Source organism: Vulpes vulpes, chromosome 16 (assembly GCF_048418805.1).
Source record: "Vulpes vulpes isolate BD-2025 chromosome 16, VulVul3, whole genome shotgun sequence".
In the NCBI taxonomy this organism is placed as follows: Eukaryota; Metazoa; Chordata; class Mammalia; order Carnivora; family Canidae; genus Vulpes; species Vulpes vulpes.
Genome location: NC_132795.1, coordinates 49,603,677 through 49,619,920, shown reverse-complemented (window position 1 = coordinate 49,619,920; position 16,244 = coordinate 49,603,677). Strand labels below are relative to the sequence as shown.

General features: G+C 52.1%; 2 protein-coding genes across 5 annotated transcripts in view; one reads left to right on the top strand and one right to left on the bottom strand.

The window, feature by feature from the left end:
* The window catches only part of LOC140595990 (uncharacterized protein C2orf74-like), a 41,251-nt gene extending 32,411 nt beyond the window's left edge, over window positions 1-8,840 (bottom strand). The window contains exon 1 of the mRNA XM_072742810.1: window positions 8,658-8,840. Within this exon, the coding sequence (XP_072598911.1) occupies window positions 8,658-8,840 (183 nt within the window). The remainder of the gene's footprint in view (window positions 1-8,657) is intronic.
* The window catches only part of TBC1D22A (TBC1 domain family member 22A), a 333,653-nt gene that overhangs the window by 168,825 nt on the left and 148,584 nt on the right, over window positions 1-16,244 (top strand). For 3 of the 4 annotated variants that reach the window (XR_011997919.1, XM_072741980.1, XM_072741981.1), the window contains exon 9: window positions 9,826-9,935. The exons of the other annotated variant lie outside the window; for it this stretch is intronic. Coding sequence is in view for 2 of the 3 variants with exons in the window: in XM_072741980.1 (XP_072598081.1) it covers window positions 9,826-9,935 (110 nt within the window). In the remaining variant the exon portion in view is untranslated. The remainder of the gene's footprint in view (window positions 1-9,825; window positions 9,936-16,244) is intronic. 4 annotated transcript variants of the gene reach the window in all.

Here is a 16,244-nt window from a genome sequence, read left to right as displayed (position 1 = left end):
GTGGCTTCTAAAGGGCTCTGGCATCTTCCATCAGGCTGTTTTTCAAACCTATGTATCCTGTCCTTAGCCGAGCTTCTGTGTTTTGGGGTATTTTAAACTCTGACAGTTGACCAGTTTTGTAGGTGAACTGGTGTGCCTCATTGTATGTGTTTGTATTTGTTTATAACTGGTGCTTTTGTTGACTATTCTCTGTTTTGAACTTTCTTTTATAAATAACTTTTTTTCAGGTATTTTCCATGGGCTTACTGATGTATTTTTCTCATTGCATATATTTTCTTTGTAGAGTTTTTGATATTAATCCTTGGCCTGTAACATGTTGCAAATGTTTTACTGTTTGCAATCTGTTTTACTTTCTAATTTTTTTCACTTAAAACCATTAGAGATTTGTGTGTGGTGATGTGGACCAGCTTTTCCTTCCATGCTGGGTTTTCTCCTGGTGGTGGTGGTGGGGCACTTTGTGACCTGCGCACACCAGCAGAGTCCAGCGTCCCTGGGGTTGTACTGCGGTCAGGCTGTCGTCATTGCCCCAGGTGGAATGTCTGCTGACACGATTGGGTGGCATTTCTGCACGGGGAGCACTCCACATGCACCCCGCAACCCCCTGCTCGAGGTTGTGCACCAAGGTTTCAGGAACACGCTGTCTTGTATTGGTCAATCTTTCTTTCCATTTGGCTGCATTATTAATGGTTTGAGTGAGGAAGCGTTTTGCTGATTGATTTAAAGACCCATTCATTCTTCGAGGAATTATTTTTGACTTAATTAGGTAAAGGGAGTAAATCAGTTTAATGGATTGATTTATGATCAGTTTGCACGTTCAGATGATCATGACTCACTCAGGCTTACTTAGTATGAGTGCCTGCCGCCTGCCTTCTGGAGGACCAGGGCCTCTGCAGACTCTCCTGCCTGGCAACACAGCTCAGAAGCAAGGTCGTAGACGCATGTCTTGTACTCGTGCCTCGGGAACAAATAACGAGCGGCCTGCACCTTTCAGTGCAGTGCCTACAGAAGGGAGGCTCTCGTCCTGTGCCCTGACAACAGGGTCCCAGTGCCACTGTATCTCCAGTGGCCACCACAGGCTCCAGTGCGTGTGTGCCTCGTGAGGGCCCGCAGAGTGACAGAGAGCTCCTGGGGACGCTGGTGAGTGGCGTTGGGCTCGCCTCTGCGCCCTCTGGTCCTGAGACAAGGCGTCTGTCTCTCTCAGAGGCAAGCTCCGCAGCTGTCAGAGCTTTTCGGGGGGTGAGGGGGTGTCTCACTTTGGAAAAGACTTTTGTCTCTTTAGAGAACTCTGGGCTTTGGAAGGACGGGGTGCAGAGCCTGTTGGTCGTGTCTGATGCTGTTTGCAAGACCGCTTCCTTCAGTTTGGATGAGCTCTTGTTTGTTTGTTTGTTTATTTATTTATAGATTTTATTTATTTACTCATCACACACACACACACACACACACAGAGGCAGAGATGCAGGCAGAGGGAGAAGCAGGCTCCATGCAGGGAGCTCGACGTGGGACTCGATCCGGGGTCTCCAGGATCAGGCCCTGGACTGAAGGCGGCACTAAACTGCTGAGCCACCTGGGCTGCCCGCTCTTGTTGATTTAAGCATTGTTTGCATCGTCATCAGTAGAAGCAAGGTAGACTTGATTTATTGTCCTTTTTTTTTTATTTTTATTTTTTTAATTTTTTTTATTTATTTATGATAGTCACAGAGAGAGAGAGAGGCAGAGACACAGGCGGAGGGAGAAGCAGGCTCCATGCACCGGGAGCCTGATGTGGGATTCGATTCCGGGTCTCCAGGATCGCGCCCTGGGCCAAAGGCAGGCGCCAAACCGCTGCGCCACCCAGGGATCCCTTGATTTTTTGTCTTAACGTTTAGCAATAATTTGGCTGTTTCTCTTAACTGGAGAGATTAGGATTAAAGTCTTTCCATTCTTCACAGATCATCTTGGCATAATGTTCACCGTATTCTCGTTGGAACTGTTTACATAATTGTTTCACCTTCCTTGACTGTGAACTCTTGCTGATAGTTCACGCACTCCTGGGCACGTGTTCGCTGAGTCCCTGCTGTGTGCTGGGCCCTCGCAGACATGCGGGGATGTGGATAGTGTGGTGGGTGCGGTCCTGCTCTCCAGGAGCTCTTCCTGGGTCGCACAGGGATATACAGACATGAAGACAGTACGCAGATAGGGAGGGAGGCAGCGCCGACCCTGTCGTGCAGGAGATGCTGCGAGTGGGCAGTGCCATACATGCTTGTGCGCCACCTCCTGTCCCCTGCAGGGAGTGGCCCAGTGCCTGGCATTTCACGGTGTGGCCCTGTGTGTGCTTTGTCCGGCTTTCCTCGTTGGAGGGGCGTCCGTGGCGGGCTCGGACTCTCCCTTGGGCCTCGCTGGTGCTGGGGGTTTGTGGGCTCTGCTTGGGAACATCTCCACCGCCTCTGGCCTCCTTTCCTTTCCTGGCACTGTCTCCAGATGGGATCCCTTCCCTGCTTGTACCCCTGCTGGCAAACACCAGTGTGAGGAGTTACCCTGATGCACACACATCTCCAGGGGCTCCCCCTTCCCTCCAGAAGGAAGTCCAGCTCTGGAGCCTATGCCCGGGGCTGCGGTACCATGATCCTGAAGAGCTGTCCCCTGCCTAGGTTATGCGGATGACCCGCAGGCTTCCTGGCTCCTGGTTTTGCAGCCTCCCCCCTCCCTTCTCTGTGCTTGCTTCGCCGTCTTCCAAGGCTTAGCCCCCAGGCCTCCCAAGGCCACCCTCTCCAGGGGCGAGGACTCGGCTCCTCCGAACCTGCCATGCCTCCCCCCATCCCTTGTCACACCACTCACTTGCCATGTGGTCAGCTCTTTATGTATGTCTTTCTGTAAATAAGTCTGGTCAACAAGTGCTATGAGTAAGGCAGCCAGCCAACGGGGAGTGAGTGAGCCAGGTCAGAAGGTGAATGAACGTGTGCAGTGCGGCCTCTTCTCTTGGCTTCATGGTGGCTGCTCCATCTCTGCCTTCCCCGCAGCCGGTTTCTTGCATATGAGAGTACACGTTAATAGAATCCATCAGTATTTCAACCAATAGCATTTCTATTAACAAAAACTCCTACTCACAAGCATTATTACAAAATCAAAGATTCAGTCAAGCCAAAAGAATGTTGTGAAATTAAGATTCTTTCTTTTACAAAAATGACATTATAGAAACAAGGATCATTAAGGAAATAGACTTTCCCTCCCCCCTCTCCCTCAGTCCCACACCGCTGTTGTCGCTCCCCAGGGGCTGCTGGGAGCTCTCTTCGGTGTGGCGTCAGGTAGCAGGGAGCTCCTCCAGAGAGGAACAGCCACGCCACCCAGTGCCGGCCCCGGCCTGCAGTTTGCACAAGGCTGGGGACCCCTTATTGGGGGTGCGCTTGGGGTGGAGGTGGACGAGGAGCAGAGTGGTGCTGCTTGTGACAGGAGGTTGGTTCTTGTTGTTTGTGGCCCGCTGCGGGCCAGGAGACGGATAGTTGGATGTGGCCACATTGTGCCATCTTGCCTGGCCTGTAGCAAGTGCATCGTCCTTGGTTTGCCCTTGATTTGTGACCATTGTCTGCCGGTGTCCCATCGTCCACTGACCGTTTGTCCGTGTCGGTGTGCTATTGGTTTGCAGCCACGTAACAGAATTGGGAACTCTGACGGTGGTTTAGTTTGTAACCTTGAGTTGGACATTGTTTATATTAACATTAAACATTTGTACACTAAACCAACTTGATCATAACCTTAGCTGTTCTTGCTGAGCCATGGAGTTTTGTGAATTTATGGTCTTGGGTGGCAGCACCTCTCTTACCAAAGCAGGACTTTTCCCTCTGCCTTGGAACCCAAATCTATGTAATTAAGTGCTAAAACCTCCATCACCGAAGTGTCAGGGTTTCAAATTTAAAACTCCCAAGTTGGGTAAAGCATAAGATTAGACCATGGAGTGATTCCAGCTAGCTTATGAAGAAGAGAATATTTTTGATTACCAGTTAAGCTCCTAATTACGTGAAGAGGTTTATTGCAGGGTTTGTGCGATGCGGGTGATTAACGCAGTTGTAGCAGCCCTGGCGTGCTCCCCTCCCTAACCTGCGCTGTGCTTGGTGAGGCTGGCATCTGCACTTAGTGGTGATCCCATGGCAGAGGCTGTGTTGAAATTTGAGGTGGTTCTCCCTTTCTGATTGCTAAGACGCCCCATTTGGTTTCCTGCGAGGGAGAGCCTGGCCACGTGGCAGGCCTTTTTACTTTCTAGTACACGCTGCTCCTTACAGGATCCTGGCCTGTGCTGGCCTGGCCGCTTTCGGGGCCTGTGCAGCCGTTTCGTGGAGGCCGGCAGGTGTCGTCCTGGAGGGGAGCCCCGCCCCCCCCCCCGCCCCCCAAGGAGTGAGCCCCCAGGAGACCCAGAGCTCCAGAGAGCTTGTGGTGCTGACAGGCTCTTTTGCCCACGATGTGTTTTATGACCGAGGGAGTGTTGTTTCACTCCTGAGGCGGTTCTGTTCTAGCCTTGTAGCAGCTCTCCCTTCTGTCCCTGCTGAGCCGGAGGACTCTATGCTGCTCTGGCTCAGCGGGACCGAGAGGCTGACCGTTGTCAGCTGGACTTCGCTCGCCGCCGGGCTTGGCTGCTTCCTGGCACGCTACCCTCCTGCAGGCCCCTTGCTCATCAGCTGGTCGTGCTTACCTCCGTGGGCTGCTTTGGATGCAGTGGGCCGTGGCGCACGGGGACGTGCTCTGCAGACTCGGAAGATGCGCGCTGTCCATTGGTAGTGGCAAGTGCCCCTGCTGTCCGGTGAGCAGCCTCGTCGCCACACGGGCTTTGAGCCCATCAGCCTGCCTCTTCCTTCCCCACTGACCCTGTGTGGTTCCTTCCTTACCAGGCCGAATGTCCTCCATTGTTGTATTAGTTTCTTATATTTACCTGTCCTTCTGCTAAGCCCTGATCCACCCACCCATCCACCTACCCCGTGGGTGGACTAGTCACGACTCACTCTGGATGTGCTGATTGTGCAGTGCTGTTCATGCTGTAGGGTGGGGAGTGCTGGCCCCACCACCGAATGCCAGCGGGCCCCCTACCCTAATTGTTCCGACCCCCAAGAGCCCCCGCAAGCTTCTGAGAGCAGCGAAAAGGGCGGTACACCCACCACCCTCAGGAACTTTTTCTCTGAGGTTTTCTGTGGAAAAGTAGACCTTAGTGAAACTATGTCAGCAGCTTAAACAGTGTGTTTTTCCCTATTGCAAAAGTCCTAAGTGTTAAAATTGTGAAAATTTGCATTCTCTTTTTACTCTCTACCCTTCTGCAGGAAGTAAAGGGTGGTATTTACCACTCCCCCCACCCCGCTCTTTCCCAGGGGCCCCACGGCCCTGCTTCTGGCATCTTTCTGAGCACTGTTCTCTGCGTGCTTGTACACACAGGCTGCGAGGGCTGGAGTCTCTGATATAAAAGGTGTCGTTGATAAAGATGGGATTAGTTTTCTTTTTAAACAATATGGCAGGGTAGCATTTTCAAAGAATTTATTTAAATCATCTCCTAAAGCCTTTTTATGATTTGAGAAGGCAAGTGACATATTTTGTAAATTAAATGTCTGTTTTTACACCTTGTGACTTCATGTGCCATTGTGGCCTGCCTGAGCGGTGGGCTGTGTGTCCTGGGCAGAGCAGTGTCTTGTCTGCCTCCCCAGGTGCCACTGGGCTTAGCCTGTGCATGTGTCGGTCTCCCTGTCTCCCTGAGCCCTGAAGGGTGGCGGCGTGGGCAGTGTGGGGAGGAGGTCCTGGGTGCAGCTCTCTGACCGGAGTGCAGGTGCAGTGCCGGTGTTTGTGCTTACAGGGTAGAGTGGGACATGGAGTCCAGTCCAGTTTCAGATGAAACAGGTCAGCTTAAGTTCCATCATTTATAATCCTGTGTTTGGTATAAATGCCACCTTCCAGGGTCCATGTACCTTCCCTGTGCTGGCTTCCAGGGCCTGTCCGTCCTGCCTGGCTGGGAGAAGGCCATGTATGGGGCCTCCAGGGCCACAGTCCAGGGGGGGCCCTGTGTGGCGCCCACTTCCTTGAGCGGCTGGTGCAGCATCTGTGCGGCGTGGGTCAGTTTAAGCCAAGCCCAGATCCTGTGGCCCAGAGGGACCAGGACCCAGGGGCCCCTGCTCCAGCCGTGGCCCCACCTCTGTCATTGATAGGCTTGTTCTTCCTGTTTTCTTTTTCCCTGGGAATTTACCATTTTCCTGTTTGAATTGTGTTTCTTTCTTTTGCACCCTGGGTTTGCCTGGAATCCTTCCCCTGCTGTGGTTTCCTCTCATTCATGTTCTCAGCCAGAACAGTGTTCTTTGTCTCCGTGGCACTTAGTGTGGCTCATGTTTAGGGGCAGAGTCCTACGTGGCGCCGGCTCCATGACTGCTGGTATGAGGGCTCCTCAGGTCCAAGGCTTCCCTGGTGGCTCCCCTGGCAGCTCCCTGTTCAGGCTCCTGCCCCACCTGGTCCCTCCCCTTGCCCCAGGGTCGTGGAGGCAGCATGTCCTGCTGGGGGCGGGGGGGGCATGGACCTTTGGAGTTGGTGAGTTATAACCTGTCATGACCATTGGCCATTTTGGGGTCTTGACTCTGAGGACCCCTTCCCACCCCACAGTGTCGAGTCTCCCAGGTTTCATGGCAGATGGTGCAGTAAGTCAGCATCTACCTGAAGGACCTGTGCTGAACATGCTCATGTCGCTCTGGGTTGGCTCCTGGCTGTGTCCCCAGGAACCACTAGAGCCCTGTCTCCTGTGGGGAGCCCCTAGGAGGACCCCCTCCCAGCTGCACCAGCCTCAGGGTGTTCTTTTCTTGGTTCTGACCCTGTGCTTGAGGTGCGGGCCTTCCGGAGTGTTCTGTGCTGCCCTTTACGCCTTCTCCTGTGTCGGCAGTTGTTTTCTCCAAGAAGATGGATATTTATCTCATTCTGACATTAAGGGTCATTCTGATTCTCTCGGCCTTTTTGAAGACAAATTGGCATAGAGGTTCTCTGATTTAAATGCCCTTTTTTCAGGACATTGAAGATTGACAAATGGCCTGTGGTGAGGGGTGACACCTGAAAGAGGTTGCCGACCTTTCCTGGGATAAGGCAGTAAGCCAGCTAAACCGACGGAGAAACATCTCCGAGGCCTGCATCCTACGCTCCTCCCCTGGGCAGGGTGGGGGGGACCCCCTGTGAGCTGGGGGCGGGGGCGGTGGCACTGGAGGCCTGGGGAGGCTGGTTCCCTGTTGCCCTATTGTGACAGCTGAGGAGATATCTCGGTGCTTTGAAGGCCCTGGAAAGAGAAGGCATCCATGGAAAACTCAAGGGGAGTCCTGTGATGGTTGTTGCTGCGGCAGTTCCTCAAGGTGGAAGATCACATCAGGCCGGCTCTAGGGTGGTGGCAGTTGAACCGAGTCTGCCGAAGCCAGAGGAGGTCGCTTATACCTGTGTCCGCCAGCTTGCTCTTCAGCAGGAGGGCATCATGACGGGTGGCCCTTGTGTGCTCACTAGTGAGCCCTGGGAGATCTCGATTCCTCCTCTGTAGATGGGCAGAGCTGATGCCTCCCGTCTAGGCTGCCTGGACACTTCCAGAGCCAGCATTTTCCGGTAGAGTCATGGTAGAGCTTCATCGGAGGGCATGCTCAGGCCAGACGTGGGCCTCCCGGGACTGCTGAGTTCTGAGGCCAGGAGCCTCGCTGGGCCGTGGCTGGGGGGCAGAGTATGCCTGGCTGTGGGAGGGAGAGCCCACAGCTCACAGGGCAGCTGGTACAGGGTACAGGTCCCAAGTGCGCTCTGCTGAGAGGAGGAGCTCGGAGCCGGCCGGGCCAGCCTGAGGACACGCTTCATCCCAGTCCTGTATCAGAGGGGAGGGGCTCTGAGCTTCTGGAGGGCGTCACCTCTGACTCATCTCTGTGCCCAAGGGCCTGGAGTGTAGGGACAGAGCCACCACATGGGGAGCACCTGCTGCGTGTTGTCACATTGCCCCAGCAAGGGGACAGCCCAGTGTCCCAGAGGGGACATGTGATAGCCAGTGTGGCCCATCCATACACTGGAATGTTATTCTACTATGGAAAGGACCAAAGTGCTGGCACAGGCTGTGCCCTGGTGACCCCGGGAGCATGGTGCCAAGTGAAAGGAGCCAGACATGGAAGGCGCCCTACTGTGCAATCCCGTTATGTGGAATGTCCAGAACGGCCAAATCCACAGAGGCCGAGCACAGAGGGGTGGTTGCCAGGGGCTGGGGAATGGGAGTGCCTGCTGATGTGCTTGCTTGGGGTGCTGAGAATGTTCTGGAATTACATGGTGGCGATGGCTGTCCCATTCTGTGAATATACTAAAACCCACTGAATTGTGTGCTTTAAAAAGGGGAATTTTATGGCATATGAATGCATGTCAATAAAATAAACCCCCAAACCAAACCAAACCACAGAAGTGTTTGTTGAGTATGTGGGGGGGTGAAGGAATGAGCGGGGATGGAGTGACTTTCCCGGCCACAATCCCTACAGGTGTGCTCCCGGGTGCCCCAGGGATGCTCGGTGACAGGCCTGAGAGCAGAGCTGGCTGGGACAGGTCCTCGAAGCTGCACACAGCTGGGCTGGATGCATGTCCAGGGCCGGGCCTGCCTCTGTAGACCTGCGTGACCCAGTTGGAGGGCCTGGCCGGGCTTGGCCTGACTCAACCTGGCCTGTTGTTACCTTTGTGGTCTGTGTCACGAACAGAGACTGAATAGTAGGTGGTTCACTGTGGCTCTTGTAGCCACGAGCTCTGGTGTGAGGCGGGTGCCAGAGCATCGCGCCGTTGTGCTGGGGAGTCCCGGCCACAGGCTCTGGGCTGCGCGTCTTGTCCTGATCCACCACCACCGGCTGCCCTGGGGTCATGTTTCTCTGTACCCCATCTCCAAGGGGTGCCTCGGTGGTGACCGCAGACGCGTGACAAAGGTTAATGAGTGAGGATGTTCGAACAATGGAAAGGAACACCTGGCACCTCATAGCTACTCAACAAGTGTCAGCAATCATTACTCTTAAAATTATTGTCATTTCTACCCACTTAAAACTTTCCAAATATATTCTTGGCAGAAATGTTTCTTTTCTTTAAGAACATTTTCTTTGCAAAGATGCTGTGCATGTTTGCAAAATAAAACAAAAGTAAATAAAATGAAAAAATGGAACACACAATTTTTAAAACATTTATGAGTGTTGTGCTGGGTGATAGCAGCTTTTGTAAGGATCTAAAATTAGTTTGTTTAAATGTCTGAGAAGCCATTTCAATTAAGCGTCTGTTCTGCATTTTAAAACTTTTCAGTTCTGTTCCCTTAGTGGGTTTTTTTATATTCGAGTAAAGAGATTGTTCGGAGCACTGGTGCCTGTTCTATCGCTTCTTGGGTGTTCGCCTGCAGTGGACGGGTCTTTGCCCAGTGGGGTTTTGGAAACGCCAACCTTGGGAACAAGTTTTTAGAGAAATTATTGTCCAATGAAAATGTGACCCTATTAGAAGCAGAATTTATGAAATTTTATGAAAACACTTTCAGATCTGTGTTAGGAATAAACAGTCTTTTCGGCCCTCTCTTATTGGGTTGTGAAATGCCTGAGAAGCAATAATTCATAATATGTTAATTATGTTAATTAATTGGAGAGGACTCAGAATATTAATTATCTGCAACTAATTAGGTATTAAAATTGAGAGCCATTAAGTGATGAGGTGGAAGCCTACGAGTCATCTAGTTAGAGCAAGAAAAATGGGTCCCAGCGTGACCTTGCCGGCAGCGCAGGTCTTGGCCCGCCCCACCCCCACCCCCACCCCCGCCCCGTCGTGTTTCCTGTGGGTTAACCGCTTGCTATCTTTTCCATGCTTCCTGGCACACAGAGGAGGAGGACGTGGACGCTGCCGACATCTCCCGCGTGCCTGCAGAAGTGCTGCGCAACGTCGAGGCTGACACATACTGGTGCATGAGCAAACTGCTGGACGGTATTCAGGTGAGCCCCTGGCGGCCTGGACCCCAGGCAGGCGCCGCTCCGTATGGGAAGCCAGTGTTGCGGGGAGCACTGGGCCCGACGTGCAGGCTTGCCTCTGTGGCCGCATGCTGCCTTCTGAAGCCTTCCTTTCTATACCTGCACTAGTGCCACCTCCCCGGGGTTGCGGGTGTGAGAAATCCTATGTGCTAGGGGCAGGGTGCAGAGCAGGAATCTGAGGGAGTAGGCTCTCCCCTCCTCTGCAGAGTCTGATCCCCACACATTCCAAGCTCCCCGGCTCTGCTGACCGTGATGCCAGGTGGTACCAGCACCGAATGTGGGTTGTTGATAAGCCGTTCCATTGTCCATGCCTGGTGAACTGTATTCAGGGCAGCCCACCCCTTACGGGGCCTCTGACATAGGACCTCAGCTCCTAGTCTGTCACCCTGGGCCTATGAGCAGCCGGTCCTACAGAGCCCCTGTGGGCCCCAGGCTGGGGGTCTAATTGCTTGACCAGTAACTGTGCCCAGGCCTGGAGGGAAACACAAGCTGCTGGAGGCCTTGCTCCCCATGGCTGGGGCTCTGCTGCACTTGGTATCAGTTGGGACGGATAGTGGAGATTTTTGCAGAAAGGCTGCAGGTCTCCCAGCGCCGGGGGTGACTTTATGGAAGTAGTTTGGGCCAAGAACCCTACACAGAGTAGGAACGAGGACTGGAGCCTCTTGCTGTAGCACAAGTGGCTGAGGTAGACGGAGGCCCTTCAGTGGGCTGCGGGCCTTTTTCGGCTCCTTCTGTGCCAACATGCCTTTCTTAGGTGCCGCGTGCTGCTGCAGGGAAGAAGAGTGTTGGGCACGTGCCTCTCAGGAGCTTGGGGTGGGACACAGGGTAGAACTGGTGAGGGCAGAAGACATGTGCTCCCGAGAACTTGATTGGGGAGTGCGGTGAGACTTGGTAGAGGGGCGGCCATGGGGGTAGAGCCGGAGCAGGGTTTGGTTGACGGAGTTTCCCAAGGGACCTCCGTGAGCTGGCTTCATCCAAAAGGTGGCTGCCCCGGGCTGGAGGCTGTGCCGGGACCCCTCTCGTTGCAGGTGAGGGGGGCACTTCTGCCTCAAGAGACAAGTTGAGGCGAACTTGTCGCCTGTGTTTCCCGTCAGGCTGGCTTTCCTGAGCTGCTGTCACCGTCCTATTTCTGGCCCTGCTGCCTGGAGGGGCCTCAGCTCAGCTGCTGGGGCCGAGGGGGTCCAAGGAAGGCTTTTACACAGTGTAGACTCCAGATCTGGATCCTGAGGTGTAATTTGAGTAAATTAGGCAGAATGATTGTGCTGGAGAGAATGGTGTGGGCTCCCCTTACTTTTGATAACTGAGGAGTGAGAAAGAACAAGTGGAAACCCTTTCTGTAACTGAAGAACACGAACCTTGTTTGCATCTTACAACGAAAAATAAGCCTGCTCGATTTTGGCCCAAGCATCGATTGATCATTCCCCTGCACATTAATGTTTTCATTTTTCTCCCAAAACTTAAAACTTTTTTCCCCCTCTTTAGAAAAGGGATTGAATCATAATGTGACACATTATAAATTTCAAATGTCACTTCTCTGATCATGAGTGATGGAATTCCTGCAATTTAAATACAAGATTATCCCCCTTCTGTTTGTGAATAAAATCAGCTCTGTGCTGGAAGTGACGCTGGCTTTTCATCTTTCACCTGAGGTTTGCTGTCTGATGGGATGGCTCTTTGATAAGGGCGGTGCTCCTGGTGTGCATATTCACCACCCTGGGCAGGCTGTCGGGGGCCAGGCGGCTCTCGCCTGAGCAGGGTTGAGGGGTGCCAGATACCAGCATCATTGGGGCTTGGGGAGATCTGTCGTTCTCTGAGACGAGGCGAGCTCCTCGGGGGGACAGTGTGGTGTGTGTGGTGCCCCTGCTGCTTTGTTTGGACAAGTGTGAGGGTCTTAAGAGACATAGAAGCAAGAGGAAAGATGGACTGGGTGTCAGTGCCCTGCGGTGCTGGAAGCTTCTGTTGCCACACTCACTGTCTTGCTCCTGGACTCGCCCTGTCCTCTCCACTCTCCTGATGACAGGAGAGCCATCTTCCCTGAGCACTTCATCACATCACTGCCTTGGTTGAAAGCCACTGAGAACTATGTTTGGCTTTGTTAAGTGGCGCCTCTCAGCCTGGCCTTCACCAGTTCCCTGCATTTTAGGAAGTTCAGGCCTATCTATTTGTGTTTCGCTAAATCCACATGCCAGAGAGACCACAGAGAGTCAGTTGCTGGGCCAAGTCTGTGCAGCGGCTCTCCTCACCAGCCATGATCCATTGGCAGTCACAGTGGGGCATCGGGAGGCAGTGACAGCTAACATGTACTAAGTGGCTCTTAGCTTCACAGCAGAGCAGACGTCACACCCTGCACACAGAGGGATCCCTGGCCTGGGGTCAGAGCATGTGTTGGGACCCACATTTGAGCCCCAAGGCCTGTGGTTTTCTACTCTGCTTTGTAATCATGTCCAGCTAAAATCAGTGGAAATAACTTCTGTTTTGCTGGGTAAGTTCTAGAGGGCAAAAAACCACATCTGCTCATTTTCCTGGAGAGGTTACTACGTTTTCAGCTCACCTTGGAGCCTCAGGCTAAGACTCTGTGTTCTGCATTTGGCCAGAGTGTGGTGAGCACCTGCTGCGTACAGGTGCTGCTCATGGTCACCAACCGGTGTCCCTGCAGAATGTGTATCCTGGTAGCTCAGGGTGCAGGGAGGGGACTGCTAGTGCAGGGCAGAATTCTGGAGGTTCTGGGGGTGGGAGACTCTGGTCCCAGGAAGATGAAAGAAGAAGCTGCTCCCTCCCTGCATATGCCTGGAGGCATTGGGTGATGGTGAGCAAGAATTGTCTAAAATGCATAGCTGAACTGCTTACCAAGGGGAGGGGTGTCCTCTAGAAATGAGGAGTGATGACCGCACTAGTGGACGCTAGTAAGTTTGAAGGGAATAAGCTGACATAGTAATGTATAACAGTTGAGGTTTTACTGTCCTATCAAGGGGTAAAAAATAGGAAAGCCGGTCCTGCATAGGGAAATCCAGGTGCTACTCAAACAAAAGTATAATGGCTCTCTCATCGAGGCTCTCCAACTTCATGTCTCAGGGCTGCTTTATAGTCTCAGAAAGTCTTGAGGAACTCAAAGAGCTTTTACTCATGTGGGTTAATCCTACCCGTATTTACTGTGTTGGAGACTCAAACGGAGATAATTTAAATATATTTAGTAATTTATCTTAAAATAACAATGATATGAACCCTTTGTATGCTATTATAAGTAATAAATCTGGTGATAAATTAATATTTTCTGAAACATAGCTATTTAGTGAGAAGAAAGGCACTGACTGTGTTCCTCTGTGGTAAGGCTCTTTAAGGTCTGACTTGATAGAAGATACCCGAATTCTCACCTGTGCTTCTATATTCAGTCTGTGGTGATGTGCTGGTTCTGACTGGAGTGTGTGAAAACAGTCCAGCCCCACACAGGCAGGCCGTTGGGAGAGGGAGAATTTTCATGGTGCTCTCCGATGACTGTGGATATTTTCTTGTTAATCTAGAATGTAGCTTACCCATGTGGTGGTTCCTGGAAGGTCACCTGCAGTGTGACACCTGCAGCCATGCCAGCCAACATTTCGTACTCAGTGAGCTTGAAATCCACTGGGCCATCTTGCACTTTGAGCAGGTGTTCTGCTCACCCATGGTCCTTTAATGTCAAATGCTGGCCACTTGAGGAATATTGGGTAGTCCAGGTGTGCAGGTCTTCTGGATGCTGACACACTCCGTCCTCTGGTATCCCTTCTGCTAGTGTTACCATCATCTTGAAAGAAAAAGCTGTTTAGCCCAGAGAGTGGGTAAAAGTTCTTCAATATTCAGATTTAGGCTTAAAAGCTCAAATATTCTTATTGGAAACACATAGTGTCAATTGTTTTCCTTGAAATGACAGTCTTTGTTCATTTTTGAGAAAATGTCTGCCAAAGACCCAAGCTTGAATAACCAGTTTGCCGTTAGTCATTTTTTCTAGTAAAAATGATGTTTCTTAAAAAATGTATCTGATTCAGCTCACAGCTCAAACAGTTGAGCAGGGACTATTTTAGGAAGAATCACTGTTCTCTGGTGCACATCTCAAGTGCTCTCTGTGTTCTTCTCATGTTGCCATGCAGAACATTCAAAAGATGTTTGAGGGTCGGGGTGTGACGCAGTATTAATCATAACATTAGGAACTTCATCAAGGATGTTCTTAAGCAAAATTGCCTTTTATTTACCTTTTTCACTAAGCGTGGGTGGCACTGCCTCGCCTCCGGCCAGCATGTCTGCCCTTTATTCATGTTTTGTGCCAGCAGCTCGGGTGTCAGTATGGTGACAAAGGTAAATTATGTTGCTATTATTAGAAACGTGGTTTTGAATTCTGGGATCCCCAGAAAGGGTGTCCTGGTGGCAGCAGTGGGCTGACCACCCCTGAGAACTGCTGCCTTGGGGAGATGCCCTCCCCACACAGGCCCATGTGTGGAGCCCCCTGAGGATGAGCTGACGCTAGAGAAAGTACGAGACAGAGCAAGCGTGTGCCAGGAGTCAACATCAACTGGCGCTTTGATGAGGAAGGATCTCCCCCAGGGACCTGACCTCCTTCAACAGTGATACGAGCAGGACCGAGAAAACATGGAGGTTTCAAACAATGAAGGATACAAAAAGGGTTTAGCAGGAAGAAAAAGATTGAAAAAAAAAATTCACAGATTTTTAAATAGTGCCCAATAGAACGTCTAGCAACCGAACTCATGGTCGTTGCAATTTAAAATTCATTAGACACAGCAGAAGAAGGAGTTAGTTAAAGTAGAATGAGAGAGTTACTCAGTGGCCAGCACTGAGGGAGGGCACGGATTTGGAAGAGAGGTTAGGGCAGGAGAGAGTGAACACCAGGCCCAGGATGGAGCCCTGTGCATGTGGGCGGTGGCCGGGACGTTCCAGCCCCCGTGAAAGAGCCAGCACTTATGTTCACTAAACAAACAAGTCTCGAGGAAGGAGAGTTAAAATATCACACCTGGAGAAACAGGGTGAAGTCGCTAAATAGGGGATGGGAGGTCAGAGAAACTCCCAGTGGCCAGTGATGGACAGATGTGTGGTTTGGGTGGATGGTTCGATGGGAAATAGGCCACAGCAGGAGCAGCAGAGGCCCGATGAGATGGGATGCGTTTGGTTCTGGAGAAGGTAACTGTCAGGCCAGATTGGATTTACAAACAGGATCCAGCTGTGTGCTACTTAGAAGACACTCACCGAAAACATAAGATTATAGAACGGCATGAAGGAAGGGGTTGGGAGAAATGCAGCAGATCAACTGAAATAATAGCTAGGCAGCAGCGTGGCTCTTATGCGTTATTAGATGAAATAGAGTTTAAGGCGGAAAGCATTAGTCGGGATAAAGAGTATCACTGCTGAGGTACAAGTGGATAAATGTGCCCGCGAAGACACAATCCCGAATGTCTGCTATGACAACACTGCGTGTGCATGTGCTTAAGGGTATCTTGTGAGCGCGTGTGTAGGAGGCAGGCGGGGAGGAGGAGAGACAGAAATTTGGCGGAAGGGCTAGGAGACCACTGTCGATGGCAGATGCTGTTCTAAGTTCTGTGCATTTGTGAACTGTTGCTATGACCTCAGTGTCCCCGCAACAGGATGGTAAGGTGTTTCCCGCTGTGGGACTGCTAAGTTGCAGAGTTGGGATTCCGTCTCACGGGATCTGGCCCCAGCTTTCCTGCCCCTCAGGAATTAGCAGTCAAGCAGACCAGAACTTGTGGGATCAAGTGTGTGCTGCAGACTTGCTAAGGTTGAGCTGCCGGCCCTCCCTGGAACCCCTCGGCCAGCACACAGCATGCACGGGACATCACAGCAACGGCCGTGCCGTGGTTACCACAGGGCCATGCAAACCAGGGTCGGGGGTTGACCCTCCCTCTGGGCCGTGGCTCTGGGATGTGGACTCACCCAGATTCCCTGGGGAAGGGGAGAGTAGGCCGCAGTGCAAGGCTGGCCCCACAGTGAGGACGCCCTACAGTGAGGACGCCCCACAGTTCAGCCCTCCCCAGGTTTCGGGCCTGCTCACACATGGTGGTATCTTCACATCATGTGTTTGTTTAGGGGACGTTCTTTTTACTGAGGGACATTGGTGCTGGGGGAACGGAGAAGCAGCGGCATTTCCAGGTGAAATAGTCTCGGGGGGGCGGGGGGGACACTCAGTTCGCCGATGGTGCTCCAGAGCTACTGCTGGCTCTGCAAGCATGAAGGGGGACCATCGGTGCGGCCCTCGGGGATGGCATGTTGGGCTAG